This window comes from Piliocolobus tephrosceles, chromosome 9 (genome assembly GCF_002776525.5).
Source record: "Piliocolobus tephrosceles isolate RC106 chromosome 9, ASM277652v3, whole genome shotgun sequence".
Classification (NCBI taxonomy): Eukaryota; Metazoa; Chordata; class Mammalia; order Primates; family Cercopithecidae; genus Piliocolobus; species Piliocolobus tephrosceles.
In genome coordinates, this window is record NC_045442.1 from 18669888 (window position 1) to 18687432 (window position 17545).

The 17545-nt window shown below is 39.2% G+C and overlaps 1 protein-coding gene across 1 annotated transcript in view; it reads right to left on the minus strand.

Annotated features, from left to right (window-relative positions):
* Positions 1-17242, minus strand: part of TRUB1 (TruB pseudouridine synthase family member 1) — a 39280-nt gene extending 22038 nt beyond the window's left edge. The window contains exons 1-3 of the mRNA XM_023206661.1: positions 16902-17242; positions 13044-13142; positions 4510-4565 (exon numbers count right to left, since the gene is read on the minus strand). Coding sequence (XP_023062429.1) covers positions 4510-4565; positions 13044-13142; positions 16902-17187 — 441 coding nt within the window. The 5' untranslated portion in view covers positions 17188-17242. The remainder of the gene's footprint in view (positions 1-4509; positions 4566-13043; positions 13143-16901) is intronic.
* Between the last annotated feature and the right edge of the window lie 303 nt (positions 17243-17545).

Sequence of the window (17545 nt, forward strand, 5' to 3'; positions counted from 1 at the left end):
TTCATAGGAGCATTATTCAAGTCATACTATAGAGTTCTCATAACTGGTTAACCTAAAAACGTTACTGTGTTCTTGGGGAAAGTTACTATCCTTTGACCACACCAAGAAGGGGAAACTTCATTCACTCCAATGATAACACTTGTTTAATTACTGGAGGCGGATACAAAGTTGCCTTCTGAGGAAATGCTGGCTTTGCCTCCAGGTGCCACTATGGTTTACCTGCACAGAGATATAGAGGTACCTTTATATCTGGACATACTAGTTAGATTCTTTGGGTTTTCATAACCTTTCCGTCTGGTTTCTAAAGCATTTATAAAGTAACCAACTTTGATCAACAATATAGAAAACTAATAAAGACAGCACTCCAAAACCTCATCAAAGTCTGTTCCTTCAAAGTACAACATCTGGTACCCAGCTTTTGCTGAACGACTGGCTCAAAGAAAGTGTAATTTAGGGATGATAGGAGAGGGACTACTGCCCTTCTCTAGGTAAGCTATGTTTTATACTTAGATCAACTTAGGCCAAAGGAACACATCAGACTAACCTCTCAGAAAAATTTTACCTAAACTGTATTTTATGTAGCTCCATTTCTACATCTGTTGTAAAACTATTTTTGCAAATCGCCATCTGTCATTTAATATCCCTTATTGTCAGAAACTTCTTTCTGAGTTTAATGTCCAAGGAAAGTCTGTCTCTCCCTTAAAGAACTGGCATGCTTTCTCTTTCTGATGAGTGCACTATTTTTCCTACGTCACCAGTAATCACAAAAAGCAATGAAAAAAAAAATGAAGTTAACTGTATTCAAGAGTTCCAACAGAACTTGCCTGAGTAAAATTAATTTCAGGAGTCTACAGAACATGTAGCTAGAGAGCTCCAACAGGCCTGGACCTCAAGAGAGAGATTGGGGGATAGGTAAAATACTTGGGAATAGTAATAACAGTATTTAATGAGCAATTTCTGTATACAAGGCACTGTATAAAAGCTTACATGCTTTTCTTACACATTATACACATAATACTAAATGATCAGGCAGAGGGAAAAAAAGACTTGAGAAATATGATCACTGGCAGAACAAAGCTCACTCCAAGGCAGGAGAGGAAGACAATGAGGAACATAGGGCAGTGGCTCTTTTCTTAACTCTTACCCTGATCTGAATGGGAAGAAACGCAAGAAATGATTTGGGTGGTCTGATGAGTGCCTGGTCTTTATAGATGGAAGCAAAATAATATGATGGCCCAAAGATTTTATTTAAAAGGCCAGAATTTCACCTATTGACAGTAGTTGTATGAAGTGGCACCATGTTGAAGAAGATTCTAAGGGTGTTTCTTGATTCAGCAAGAAGAAATGTTAGGCCATGTTCAATTAGCATACCTCCAATTAGGACTGGCTACGGAGAGAAGGCTGTACTGTAAATATGGCCATAACAAGAACACTGAATATTTGCCATCCTAGAACTAAATATTTCTACTCTTGATGTAACTCCATCCTACACATACCAGAAGTCTAATTTTACTAGTTGCACTGTGATGCAAATAAAAATTCATCTGTCAAAACAGGAAGTGAAGAAAAAGTAGACATTAGATCTGGGCCAAGTTAGGGGCTGCAGCCACCTTTTTTTTTTTTTTTTTTTTAATGAAATAGAAGGAAAAGTATCAAGAATACATCATACATAGGGTTAAAGTTGGATAAAGTTTGGATGTCTGTCCCCTCCAAATCTCATGTTGAAATGTAATCCCCAGTGTTGGAGGTGGGGCATGGTGGGAACTGTCTGGGGTTATGATAGCGGATCCTGCAGGAATGTCTTGGTGCCCTCCCTGCAGCAATGAGTTAATGCGCAATCTGGCTGTTTAAAAGAGCGTGCGTAGCACCTCCGCCTCTCTCTCTCTCACTCCCTCTCTCACCATGTGACATGGCCACAAGTGTAAGCTTCCTGAGGCCCTCGCCAGAAGCAGATACCAACACCATGTCTCTTGTACAGACTTCAGAACCATGAGCCAAATAAACCTCTTTTCTTTATAAATTACCCAGCCTCGACTGTTCCTTTATAGCAACACAAACAGACTAACACAAAGTTGTTTCATAAAATTTTTCCTTTTCATAAATGTATGTATCTATAGGGTCACTACACAAAATATGTCTCTTACTATGGGTCTTGGTCAAAAAAAATTTTGAAAGTCACAAGGTAAGATGATCTCTAAGATTCCTTCCAGCACTTTTAAAAAAAGAAAAAAGATTAACAGTTTTTAACTACTTTTTATTAAAAAATAGTCTTCATCATTAAACTCTTAATGATTTAGTTCTTTTAACATGTACATAAAACTAAAAGGATAAGAAATATAAATAGCTAACAAGACAATGATGCCTATTTTTGAAATACGAAATACCTAAGAACTAGGTTTCTGTAACAAGATGCGCCTGTGGTATTCTATTTATGTTACAGTCATCTGAGGATCAGTGATTTCACTGTATGACATTCAGGTTTTGTAGCTGAACAGCAAATTGGCTGTTATAAAATGTATACCTGAGTCAGTGATATACTTACATTTTCAGTCATAATATTTCTGAAAATATGCCTGAAATTTACAAATACAATCTTTCAATAATATATAGTGTGCCTGTGTTTGTGGTTTGGAGAAGGAGGGGTGAACAATGAATATCTCAATGAACTCAACATATTTTACCTTGGGAAAAAAAACCCAAACAAATTCCTTAATGTAAACATAACCTTTCTATTATTAACATAAAAGTGCCTTGTTTATTGTACAGATTTTAGAAAATACCAAATAATGTGGAAAAAAAAACCATCCATAATCCCATATTAAAATAAACATTGTTCATCTTTGGGAGTACAGAAACAAATATTAAACAATTGGCAAAAACTAGTATCAGAAACAGATTCTAAACTCTGTGTGTCAGTATTTAAGCACAATATACATATTAATGAGAAACTGTCAAACGCCTTCATTCTAACGCAATGTTTACACTGTAATTTTTCAACACCAATATTTTGAAGATTACAAAGCAAGCCACCCTTCATTTATCAGAGGTACTGAGATTCCTTCCAAGTGAATGGCACACAGATTTTTATGCCAGTTGATAACCAAAATGAGATATCACATGCAGTATGTTCTCCAGGGCTTTTTAAAATCTATCAATCAATCAATCAATGTATCTATGTATCTATCTATCTACCTACCTACCTACCTTACTTATTATTTATTGAAATGGAGTCGTCTCACTCTGTCACCCACGCTGGCATGTGGTGGCATGATCTTGGCTCACTGCAACCTCCGCCTCCTGGGTTCAAGTGATTCTCCTGCCTCAGCCTAAAGAGTAGCTGGTATTAAAGGTGTACAGCACCACGCCTGGATAATTTTTTTGGTATTTTTAGTAGAGACAGGTTTCACCATGTTGGCCAGGCTGGTCTCAAACTCCTGACCTCAAGTGATCTGCCCACCTTGGCCTTTCAAAGTGTTAGGATTACAGGCATGAGACACTACGCTTGGCCAGGGCTTTTATTTTAATACTTAAACCACTACTACGTCAAGTGTTTTCCACAGGCCAGTATCTGCAATAAGTTCAGAAAATGAGATTGTGTAGAAACTTATTTAGCAATTTTACATTTTCATAATATTTTAATTATATTTTACAAAAGTCATCAATCAGTCTGCAATGAACTGAAAATTGTTTTAAATGGTCTTTGACTACAGATTCTTTTAAAGAAACAAGAGTCTTTTATCAATAATTTATATTACATTTAGAGCAACAGTTTTAAAACAAAGTTTATTCCAGGAACATAATGAAATTTTTTGCTACCTCCTGGCATACTAATCTTCTTTGCACATGCATTTTCATTGGCCCTTAGTCCCGGCACTTATAACCAGCACGTAATTACTCATATGGATACAGACATTATCTCTCTGAGAGGTGGAAGAGACCCCTTCTACCAGCAGTTCACAGCTTTCCAGCCTCTCCTGCCTCCAAATAACCCCTTCTCTCTTCTATCAAGTGCCTGGAAAAGTGCTTTTGGATCTATTCAAGGTTACTCTCATAGAACATACTTTATCATCTTAAAGAGGCCCTACTCTTTTCTTTAATAAACATTTTATAACCATTGAACAAAGCATATTTTTGCTAAAAGGGCGTAGGTTTACAAAATGGTACTGTTTCTGTAAAATTCCAAGGTTTAAAAAAGTCTGCCACTAGCGTTTATGATCTCTAAGTCCCAATCATCTAAGAAATATGATATTTTAAAAGTCCAAATATAATTTTATTAAATGATGAGCACTGTAGCATTGTTCCTTTAAGTCTAGTTGGTTTTCAATTAAGAATTTCCAATTTTCGGTCTCGATATTTTCAATCTCAGATATGTTCATAGACATAATTAATACTCAGGAATGATACCCATTCATGCAGTTTACTCAGTTTATTTTTCTATTTGGTAAAAATCCAATACATGTAAGTCATTAAGAACATTAAAGAAAAACAGAACTATTTCAGTATTCTTACCTTGGACCCTGACAACATACTGGTCAACATTTTTGTTCCACTTCCAATTCCAACAACTACAAATCAAAGAAAGAAATATTATGACACTCTGTTCTGAAAACTAGGTTTTTAAAATAGCTATATATTTTGGTCATAATTTCCCGGCTTAGGTAATGTGAAGTGGGAAAGACCATATATTTAGCAAAATTTCAGGGCTCCTATTACTCCAAACAGTTGAACTTGTCATGCAAATAAGAAACTCTAAAGAAGGGATGAGAAGACCTTTCTCCCCATTCTCAAAGCATTAAACTCAGTAGAAACCTCAACCCAGCCCACTAGATAATGAAGCCTTAGAACAATCTCAAAGGACACACTGGAATTTTATATGGGCACCAGTGAAAAACACATGGCACAATTAACCATGTTCAAGTGGGTATGATAAAGTCTTTTGACAGAATTCATTATTAAACAAAGCAAAAGCCATTATCATAGCTAATGAACCATTTAAAGATGATTAGCACCCAGCAGTATATACAATCAAGAAAAGAGAAACATAACAACTCAGTCTAACACAAAGAAGAATACAAGGTAAAATGAAGGCTGAAGAATGTATTTTAACAGAGACCAAATATAAAGCACAACAATGGCCTACCTTTCTCTTAAATTTCAAACATTATTCATACAACAACACATTTCACTGGGTGAGGGTGAGAGGATTTAGTCACTTCTCTTTTTGTAAGAAGCCACATTTTTGTAAGAATTGAAATATCTGTCATCAACAGATATAACTGTGCATAAGAACACAATACAACCACAATTCAGAATTATAAGAGCAAACAAGGAGTGCTGATTGGCAAACTGGAAAAAATATCTTCAATATTTACGGCAAATATCATTCAGTGAGTTTACCATGTATCAGATTCTACTCTAAATGCTCTCCTTTCATTATCCCATTTAATCCTTATAACAACTTTAAAAGGCCAGGCATGGTGGCTCACACCTGTAATCCTAGCACTTTGGGAGGTTGAGGAGGGCAGATCACCTGAAGTCAGGAGTTTGAAACCAGCCTGACGAACATGGAGAAAGCCCATCTCTACTAAAAATACAAAATTAGCCGGGTATGGTGGTGCATGCCTGTAATCCCAAATACTCGGGAGGCTAAGGCAGGAGAATCGCTTGAACCCAGGAGGCAGAGGTTGCGGTGAGCCAAGATGGTATCACTGTACTCCACTGCACTCCAGCCTGGGTGACAAGAGCAAAACTCCATCTAAAAGAAAAAAAAACTTTAAAAGATAGTATAATTACCCCCGTTGACAGATGAGATAGATGAAGAAACAGGAATAAGGGACTAAGAACTTTGTCCAGCATCTCACAACCAGTACCTGGTAGAGGTAAGATTCAAACCAAATGGTCTAAGAGCTGACCCCCTTCCTTTCCATTCCCTCTGCCACCTTAACTCACCTAGGCTTTCTTTTCACTGCCAACAGCCTGCATCACTGCAAACTTGACAGTTCTACATCCTATCCCTTCCTCTTCCAATTCATACCACTTCTTAACCATTTCTGAAACCCTATTTTTCACATTACAAAGCCCCCCAAACAATCCTTAGTAGGGTCTCAGTGCCTACAGTACCAACTCCTTATTAAAGTATCCAAAGTCAATCCTTTGAAGCCCAGCTCAAGCCCCAACTCATTCATAAAGTCTATTCCAACCCCCTCGAAACTTCTATGACACTCATCTGTATTGATCCTTCTAAGTCATATAGTTCAAGGTCTAAGATCAAAACAGTCTGCCCTAAGTAATCCTCTGAAGAGCATAATAGTCTTCAAATGACAGAACTTGTAGATACTGCTGTTGATGAGGCAAACAAGAAAGATTCAATGTAATTTGATTCCAATCAAATAAATCCCCAAACAATATTTTTTTGAACAACTACTATGAACATAATCCCAAGAGGAATACTTCCAATGGAAAAGCAAAGAAACTTGTGACACATTTCCTAACTTCAAAACAGCTTATAATCTCATCAGGAAAATAAAAAACAGAAAAATACAGTGCTCAAGAAATGTTGCCTAATGAGTGAAAAATGCTAAATAACAATATGATAGTATATGATTAAGTGTCAAAATGAACAGAGAGAGAACAGCTGCCATAGCAAGGCAAAGGTGGGAGCATTCTAAATGACTAAAGAGCCAGAGAATGCTTCATTCAAGCATTTCAGAGTTTGTATTAGGCCTTTGAAAGATGTATAGGGAACACAACAGAGAGAAGAGAAGCATGTTCTAAAAAAGAAAATAATTGCACAAACTCTCAGATACAAGCATGAGAACAGTGGGTTTATCAACTGAACACAGGGTATCAGTGTTAAAAGAAGGCATCTTAGAGTTACCCAGCTTAATCCTGTCATTTTATACCTAAGAATAACCAAGTGCCACTGAAGTGAGGTGATTAGTGAAAGCAGAATTTTAGGAAGACTAATATGGTGGTGGCATATAGAAAAATTACCTGGAGTTGGGACCTAGCCAACCAGCAGCTTTTCATTCACAGGTTAGTTTCCCAGACAGAATTTTTACTTAGCATTTTTTGCCTTCAATCATTCAAAATTGTATTCAATACTTATTGTGTAGGTACAGAAATAAATAAGACCTGGCTTCAGCTGTGATTTAACAATCTAATAGAGAGACAGATATTAACAAAAACCAGGAGAACAAAATGAAATTTTACATTAGTAGTATAGAAGAGCAAGCAGGCAGGCTTCAAAGGTAGGAAATGGCATTTCAGCTGAACCTGGAAAGGCCAGTAGGACTTCTACAACCAAAGGTGCTGAGAGAGATGAGCAGCTTATAAAAGAAAAACATGAGCAAAGGCACCACGTTGGAAAAGGTGTGGAGAATTTAGAGAGTGGATGAATGACAGGGTTTTCCATGCACTGTTGCACAATCACTATTCTCTTACTCTATCTCCCAAGTGTTCTGTGCTCACTCAAATGTCTTCTCTGTTAAAAAACAAAAACAAAAACAACTATCTCCAAACTAATCCAATGTCCTAGTATCCTATTCTCAAATCAAAAAGATAGAATTTGTTTATGATGAGAGTCTCTCTAGGACAGGCATGGACTACATATATGTATTTCCAGATTTCTATAAGATCATCTTACAAGGCCCGTGTCTTTCCAATTGTAGGAATCTATTTTAAGAATCTGAAACACCTGGCTGATACAGATGTGTGGGTAAAAAATAAAAACTAAAAACAAAACAAACAAAAAGCTCTATCTAGAAAGACATCTCTCACAAAATCAGTTCTGATAAAACTCTGGTAATAACCTCAGTGACCTCAAATAGGGAAATGATTAACAAATTGTATTTTAGCCATATGATGGAACATTTTATAGCCATTAAAAATAAAGTTTACAAAGAGCTTATCAACATGAACAATGTTTATGTTACAATGTTAAGTTTAAAAAATGGATATATAAGTACACACAGTGAAGTAGAGCTCAACTTTAAAAATCTGCATAGACAAAAAGCTACAAGGAAGTATGGCAAAAATGTTAACTATTGATGAAAGGTGGAAAATGGGTAATTTTTTATTTTCAACTTTCCTGTATTTTCTAAATTTTCCCACTGTTTCTATAACCTCTAAAGTTAAAAAAATAATTTTTGAAATGGTATATAGAAATTTTATTTACATTTTAAGTGATTTATGATAAACAAGAGTATTCCTTTCCTATTGCTACTGTAACAAATTATCAACCTGGGTTAAAACAATACAAACTTTTTATCATACAGTTGCGGAGGTCAGAAGCCTGAAACGGGTTTAACTAGGCTTAAAATCAAAGGGTTGGCTTGGCTGTGTTCTTCTCTGGAGGTGCTAGGGGAGAATCCTTCACTAGAGCCTCCCTAGAGGACCCATGTTTTTGTTTGTTTGTTTGCCTCCTCCAGTTTTTAGAGGCTGCCCCATTCTTTGGCTTGTGATCCCCTTCACTCTTCAAAGCCAGCAACCCACATTACTCCAACCTCTGCCTCCACTGCCACATCTCCTCTGACTCTCTCTTCTGCCTCCTCTTCCACTTTTAAAGAATATTATGATTACATTGGGTCCACTTGGAAATTTCAGGATAATCTATCTTAAAGTCAGCTGATTAGCAACATCAATTCCATCTACAACCCTAATGCTCCTTGTGATGTAACCTAATATTTTCACAGGTTATGGAAATTAGGACACGGACACCTTTAGAGGGCCATTATTTTGCCTACCATGTTTTTTTTTTGAGACGGAGTCTCACTCTGCCACCCAGACTGGAGTGCAGTGGCGCGATCTCAGCTCACTGCAAGCTCCACCTCCAGGGTTCACGCCATTCTCCTGCCTCAGTCTCCCGAGTAGCTGGGACTACAGGCACCCGCCACCTCACCCGGCTAATTTTTTGTATTTTTAGTAGAGACCGGGTTTCACCATGTTAACCAGGATGGTCTCGATCTCCTGACCTCGTGATCCACCCGCCTCGGCCTCCCAAAGTGCTGGGATTACAGGTGTGAGCCACTGCGCCCGGCCTGCCTACCAAGTATTTTTGAGAAACTTGTGAACCCTCTAGCAATCATGCTATAGAATTATAAACCTGAATTTCAGGTTATAATCTTAAATTGTCAGCTAAATTCTTAACTGCACCATTAATATTGCAAAAAAAAATGTTGAAAGTAAAAGTGTATTTTTTTGCACAGGTCCAGTTTTAGTTTGTTTTCTTTTGTTTGTTTGTTTTCAAAAAAGACCTTTTGGCCGGGCATGGTGGCTCACCATGCACTTTGGGAGGCCAAGGTGGGCAGATCACTTGAGATCAGGAGTTCAAGACCACCCTGGTCAACACGGTGAAACCCTGACTCTATTAAAAATACAAAAATCAGCCGGGCGTGGTGGCAGTCACCTGTAATCCCAGCTAGTCAGGGATTGGGAGTTGAATTTGGGAGGCGGACGTTGCAGTGAGCCGAGATCACGCCACTGCACTCAAGCCTGGACGACAGAACAAGATTCCATCTCAAAAAAATAAATAAAAATAAAAAAGACCTGTATACAACACTTCACAGGCTAAAGTATACATCTATATACTATAGGTATTTTGTAAGATATTTTTGAAAACCTTTTGACTCAGTTTTGGTAGACATTATCCTCTTTTAAGAGATGAAGAAACATTCAGTGAAGTTATGGGATTTTCTTAGGATGTATATAAGTTAGTAATTAAAGCAGCCAGTAGCCAGTGTACAAACCGAAGTATGATTAGAGTCCAGTGTTTATTTTACCACACAATCAAAAATCGTCTTCTCATAAGTTTCCAGAACTGCTAACTTGGACAACAAACATCCCTTACTGTGACTAAACACCAACAATTTTTTAAACTTTCTCTCTCCTTGGAAATCACATGCATTAGAAGAAAAATTAATACATCTGACATGTGAACATATTATATCATCATAAAAGTCCCTGTGTGATCAATATAAATTAAGCCTCCAACCAGAAAACTGTTTCCAATACAGTTTCTTCCACACATACAAATCTCAGCCCCTTCATAATACTAAAATGGAAGCTTCAACAAGATCCCTTAGGCCAAGGGTATCCAATATTTTGGCTTCCCTGGGCCACAATGAAAGAAGAATTGTCTTGGGCCACACACATAATACACTAACAATAGCCGATGAGTTTAAAAAAAAAAAAAAAAATCACAAAAAAACTCATGATATTTTAAGAAAGTTTACAAATTTGTGTTGGGCTGCATTCAAAGCCTCCCTAGGCCACATGCAGCCCGCAGGCCAAAGGTTGGACAAGCTAGCCTTAGGTTCAGGGTAAAAAATAAACTTTCATTCACTGCCTTGAATATGACTATTTTCTGCATGCCAATGAAGAACCGCCACTAGAAATTAATAGAATTGATCTATTCATAAACAAGCAACAGATCTTATCCTCTCTTTTCTTGTATTTGTGGTGCTATGCCTGGAAAACAGTAAAGCAGAAGGGTTAGGAACATAGGCTTCAACTCAGAAGCCAACTCTAATCAACTGGTACAGGCTACTGAAGTGCTAAGCTGATAAGAATCATGAAGCCCCAGTTTCTGCCAAGAGCACAGGACATGAGAAACAAAGCAGGAGCGCCAGGTATCTGCCATCCACAACAGGGCAGATGCTTTGGAACTGAGCAGATCTGCCTCAAATCCTGACTTTGTCACTGACTAATTCTATGACAATGAACATGTTACTTTATCCCTCAGGGTCTTCCTTTCTTCTTCTGTAAAATGAGGATGGTAATAACCTCTCTTACAGGTTACAATGAGAATTAAACTACAGAACTTATGAATGCCCAAAACTGAAGACCTTATATACAGTAAGTGCTCAATAAATGCTTATTAGCTGGGGTTTTTGTTTTGTTATGCCTGTTTTTTTGGAGTGCAGTGGTGCAATCACAGATCACTGCAGCCTCAACTTCCTAGGTTCCAGTGATACTCCCACCTCAGCCTCCCAAGTAGCTGGGACTATAGGTATGTGTCACCACACCCAGTTAATTTTTATATTTTTTATAGAGATGGGGTTTCACTATATTGCCTAAGCTGGTCTCGGACTCTTGGGCTCAAGCAATCCACCTACCTTGGCCTCCCAAATTTCTAGGATTATAGGCATGAGTCACTGTGTCCAGCCTAATTTTTTCTATTTTGTTTGTTTATTTATTCATTTATTTACTGAGACGGAGTTTCGTTCTTGTCGCCCAGGTTGGAGTGCAATGGCGGGATCTCAGATCACTGCAACCTCCAGCTCCTGGGTTCAAGTGATTCTCCTGCCTCAGCCTCCCAAGTAGCTGGCATTGCAGGCTCATGCCACCATACCCAGCTACATTCTGTATTTTCAGTAGAGACAGGGTCTCACCATGTTGGTCAGGTTGGTCTCGAACTGATTTTTTCTATTTTTAACCTCAAGTAAAAATATTATTGCCAACATAAATCTGTAATTTTAGAAAATACAAAAATCATATAGTTTATAATGTTCTTGAAGCATACCATTTTCTTTACCAATTTTATCCTTTTAAATAAGCACTCATTTACTTTGGATAGCTTAGATCAAGGTTTGCTGTTGTTCCTTTGTACCTAATTTTTGTTGTAAATGAAACTGAATAAAATATAAAATACAAGAGCATGTAAAAAGATGAGTATTGTTCCATAAAAGTTTGTTTCTCGTATGTGAGGACGGGGGCACTGAGAGGGATCCCAATGTATGCAGGTAGTTCTGTGACCAAGGATGCAGTTACAGAGTAAAATATTAAAAAAAAAAAAAAAAGAATAAAAAAGGATAAAATATTTTTATTCCCTTTGATCAATTCTACTAATTTTCCTTCACAAGCAATAAAATAGTCAACTAATACATCTCTAGCAGAAAATGACTTCCTCTCAAGCTTCCCCTTCTCAAGAGAGTTGATTTCAGAGATTAGATTAGAGATAGGCAGACAAACAGAGCCTTCTAGCTTGTCAGGAATCCCCAAGACCAGCCCACATTCAAAGACTGATATATAGTGCAGATTTTTACAGTGATGTAGTAAGACTACACAGCTGGACGATAAGAGATAAAGACACAGAGAAATCTGGGCATAAGCTTCCTTATCCTTTCTCCCTCCTGTAAGGGGATGCTCAAGCGTGCTGCTTTCTCCAACAAAAAAAGCGGTAACACGTGTGCAATGTTTTGCTCAGGGAAGCTCATTAGAAACTCAGTGCCCAAAGCTGTGTTTTGTTTTGTTTTGAGACAGAGTCTCCATCTATCACCCAGGCTGAAGTGCAGTGGTGTGATCTCAGCTCACTGCAACCTCCGCCTCCCAGGTTCAAGCGATTCTCCTGCCTCAGCCTACCAAGTAGCTGGGATTACAGGCACATGCCACCACACTCGACTAATTTTTGTATTTTTAGTAGAGACAGGGTTTCACCATGTCAGTCAGGCTGGTCTCGAATTCCTGACCTCGTGATTTGCCTGCCTCAGCTTCCCAAAGTGCTGGGATTACAGGCGTGAGCCACCATGCCTGACCCCAGTGCCCCAGCTTTTACTGGGGACTTGAGAGGATGATCACTCAGGCACCCTCTGCCTTAGCAGTGGAGCAAAATTCCAGATCCCTAGAAGGAAAGCTGGTGTTCTCAGAAACATCTGAGGCACAGCCAACCAGCCTTATCAGACAGAGAAGGGTGGGAACACTCCTAAAATCCAAGTTTCCAGATACCAGCCAAGGGCAAACTGTGCAAGCAGACCTTTCTAAAGATAGTAATTTCAGGCCTGCTATGTTAACTCTTTTCTGCACAGAGAGAAACCTTTTTTCAAAGTCCCATCCACACATAAAAGGAGCTATTTCTAACAGCCATATAGGCCTTGTACGATTTAAAGGCTTCTTTAAAAGATGGCACTATATATATCCATTAGATATGAAACATTCCAAAGTAGAGTGAAAAATACAAGGCTTTAATCAATCTATCTGTTCTCAACCAGTGTTTCTTTCTGATATTAAGTGACAGTGGACACTTAATTTCCTTTCATATCTCTTACCCAGAACTCCTCGGGCTGCGCTGTCTAGAGTTCCTCCATGCCCAATTTTCAAAGTCTGCTTTTTCCTCTTGGTCCATTCTGGAGAAGGCATTCCAGCTTCTACGAGAGTAATGGGGATGAAAAAAAGGTGATTACCATGACAAATTAAGTAGGATTTCCATAAACTTGGCAGGAAGAGGGAATGGCATTTTCAAAACAAATAAAAAGTATTATACAAACTTTACATGTTAAGAGACTATGACCTCATTACTAGTAAAGAAAAGATTTTAAAAGGTATATTTCCTAAATTATAAAGAAAGAGTATTCCAAAATTAGCTATCAAGACACTAGAATTCATTCTCTAAGAGAAAAATGGCATTTTTAAAAGGTGGGTAAATATCCAAACTAACCTGCAAAAATCTAGTAAATTCTTGGTAGTGGTGGGCTCTTAGAGAATCATGAAAAGAAGTTAATTTTTATATACAAAGATACTTTTAAAAGTCCTCAATTTCCATTTCTAAATCTCTTCCATGGTCTTTGCTGGTATCTCCAGCTACCTAACACTGGGAGTATATCTCATGCAGGGCTATTTCTAAATACACCAAATTCCCAAACTCCCTGTATTCGCTGTCTCCCTCTCCTAACCAAAATTTTCAATTCATTAAAGAAATGAATCTCAACAAAACGTTATGTGGAAAGCAGCTAAGATTAAGTTGCACCTTAACTTCCTAAGCATTTAGATCTTTAAAAAGAGGATGCCAGCCTGGCTTATCTCATATTCCTGTTGTAAATATAAAGTGAGCCAGGCATAGTGGTTCATGTCTGTAATCCCAGCACTTTGGGAGGCCGAGATGGATGGATCACTTGAACCCAGAAGTTTGAGACCAGCCTGGGCAACACAGGGAAACCCTGTCTCTACCCAAAATAAAATACAAAAATTAGCTGGGCATGGTGGTGTGCACCTATAGTCTTAGCTACTGGGGAGGCTTAGGGGAGAGGACTGTTTGAGCTCGGGAGGCAGAGGTTGCAGTAAGCCAAGACTGTGCCACTGTATTCCAGCCTGGGCAACAGAGTGAGATCCTGTGCTGTTTAAAAAAAATAAAAAATAAAAATAAGGCAAAATAACGTTACTTGCAAGTACTTTGGGGAGACAGGGCCAGTGCTTCCTTCTGGGTACATGTAAATTGTTTTGATGATGGTATATAACATATTGAGAGAGTACTGGCTATTAGACATCAAGTGAGAAAGAAGAGAAAAGCAGGAACTGCTATATTGATCTATACCTGCCCCCAAGCCCATCAAACCTTCCTTATCAACACTGACGCAGAGTAGAAAGAAAATAAAGGAAAGAAAACGAAATGAGTTGACAGACAAGGCAGGAGGGAAATCAAAGCAACAATGGAAATGCAGAAGCCAGATTAAATGGACAAAAGGATATGCTAGATGGCTTGGCCTCCCAACAAAATTATCACTCTACTGAGTCAGAACCATGGTCTCTGGAACACCCTGGCATCATTCTCTAATTATGACATCACCGTACTTAGAAGGGTATGGCTGTCTGCTTTGACATAAACTTCAAAGGCCAGACCTCGGTTTCAAACCCTTGACCTGTCACTTGCAACCCATCATGGATCTCTCACCCATAAATTAACAGAAACCTTTTGGGGAACTCTTTGTATTTTCAACTTGACACCCCTTGGAGTAAGAAGGCCCCATAAATATACTATCTTCCCTTTGTGCCCAAATATACCTCCTTCTAAATTGCAGACATACTGCCTCTACTATATAAAGTGGGGAATTTGGTTCACCCCACTGAACTAAGTATTCGTGGATTTTTATTAAAGTATTTTCTAGCTATAAAATTCTGGTACACTTAGGGCTTTGAAGGATCCCAACAGACAAAGATTAGGGATTGTAATATAACAGAAATCAACGCCAAGAAAGACAAGGAATGGCATTAGAGGACACAACCACTGACTGTGGTTGTCAAACACAGCTAGCATTAGAATGTAGGTATCTTTAAGAACCTTCCCAAGGCCGAGTGCGGTGGCTCACGCCTATAATCCCAGCACTTTGGGAGGCTGAAGCAGGTGGATCACCTAAGGTCGTGAGTTCAAGACCAGCCTAACATGGAGAAACACCATCTTTACTAAAAATACAAAATTAGCCAGAGTTGATGGTGCATGTCTGTAGTCCCAGCTACTTGGGAGGCTGAGGCAGGAGAATCACTTGAACCCGGAAGGTGGAGGTTGCAGTGAGCCGAGATCACGCCATTGCACTCCAGCCTGGCCAACAAGAGCGAAACTCCGTCTCAAATACTTCCCAAGTAATTCTGACAGCCAGTTATAATGACATCTGGAAAGCCATAGCCTAACTAACATAAATACAGAATAGGCCAATCACAAGCAATATAGAAATCGAGGATAATGAGAATGTCTCTAGCTAAAGATTCTAGCCTAGCAACAGCCTTGAAACAATCATTTTAACCAAGATTCAACAAGAAAATTCAGTTCTTAGAGAGATTAGCCAGAAGGCCAGAATATGGCTTTGTCAGAAACTTGTCTGAAAGAATGGTAACCATTACCTTAAGGATAACAAAAAAAGAAACCCAGAGTTTAGCTAACAAATCAGGAAAGCAGCAGTTCTATGCAGGAAAACTAAAAAACTATGATGACACCACAATACATATCCTTGATGCAGTTCCTCACGTTGACGTCCTCTGAATGAGTCATCCTTTCAGGCAACAAAGCAAAACTTTACTAAAAGAATGAGTAGTCGTCATACTGGAATTAAACAACTGCAGGAGTGTGCCTATTTGTCCATAAACATTTAAATCTGTACTGTCAGTTATAATTCCCATGAGAATAATTTGTTTTTGCATTTTTTTAAGTGTAAAGTTTTCCACTGGACACTAAACAATGTAAGAAAGTCCCTGTACTGGTTTAATGGCGAGAGAGAATACGGTCAAACTCTGGAGAGCCTTGAATAACCTAGCTAACTAGTTTTACCACCACAGGGTGCAGAAATCACTAGGCTGTCAGCTCAGTTAAGGTAAGAGACAGTATCTTTTATCTTCAAGTCTCTATAAGCTAGCACAGACCTGGTTTAGTGTATATGTCCAATGAACTTAAGGATCCTGGATGCTTTATGTGTGAAATCATCCGAGCTGATTAACGGGGTGATTCTTTAGGCTTTTCTAGTATTTTCCCACTATACGTGAATAAACGAATCAATAAAAAGAACACTCTCAGCTTAGCGACCAAGTTATATGTAGTGTCCCTCAAACGTGGTCCATAAACCACTTACACTGGAATCACCTGGAGCAACTATTTAGAATTGCAGTTTCCTAAAAATACCCCGAACCATCCGAATCACAATCTCGGACAAGGCAGGGATTAGGAATCTGTATTTGTACAAGAGACTCTTAAGTAATGGTTAGGCCCACTAAAATATGAAAACGACTTTATTAAGTCTTGGTTAACGAAGTATATCTGCATTTCCAATACATTTTGAGGAATGCAACTTTGGGGGTAAGTGCCAGTACTTCCTTTTGGGGTTCATCCACATGAACCCAACAAAAGCCTCCTGAGGGATCAGATTACAGAAAATAGGTCTGCACGCCCAAGGGCTGCGTTTTATTGTGTAAGTATAGGTTTTTTTTCTCCCACTGAGAACTACAACTGCCAAGTAGGCTACAAGAGTTCGTGCCAGGGCAAGTCCAAGCCCGAGATGCCCGAGATTTCTGTCCAGAGCTAATTCAATGGTCATTCTCCCTTTCCCTTCCTTTTGTCTCTTGAATCACGAGCGTCGCAAAAAGCCTAATGTGCTTCCCCTATCGTAGCGACCGCCTCAGCCTGGTCCCCACCCGGGCTGCAGTACCTGCCAGCAGCTTCTCCTTCAACCGATTCAGCAGCTCGGCTGAAGTGGGCCCTTTGGGCTTGTGCACGGCGAACACGCCGCTCAGGGACAGCAGCTTGGTAGCCAAAGCGGCCTTGGAGACCCTGGCTTCGGATCCGGTCCTGGCCGCGGCCGCAACCACCGCGGCTGCAGCCCTTGCTGGCGGGGTCGCAGCCATTGCTGCGACCGTTCCTGCAGTTTCAAGGACGGGGCATGTGTCTGTTTTCAAAGACGACGAAGACATAACCGCCGCCTCAGAAGCGGCCATACTTTTGTAGTCCAAACCAGTTTCATGGTGAAGGCGCACGCTGATGATGCAACAAGAGTGCGCCTGACAGGACCCTCTCCCTTATACCGCGAAGCTGCGCGGAACGGAGAGGTCACAAGGGCTTGTGGGAATTGTAGTCCATGACCTTCCCATACAGACCAAGAGCTTGCTGTGCCCTTGTGTTTTAAATAGAAAGTTTTAAATGTTGAGTTTTCCTGGGGCTTGTGAAGATCCATGGCTGCCTGGGCTCACTGCTTCATTGACTGTATTGTGCTCTTGCATTCAGGTTCAGAATTAGAAGACATCCAAATGTGATCTCTATTGGAGCAAGGAACTTAAGTACCACGTTCACTGAGAC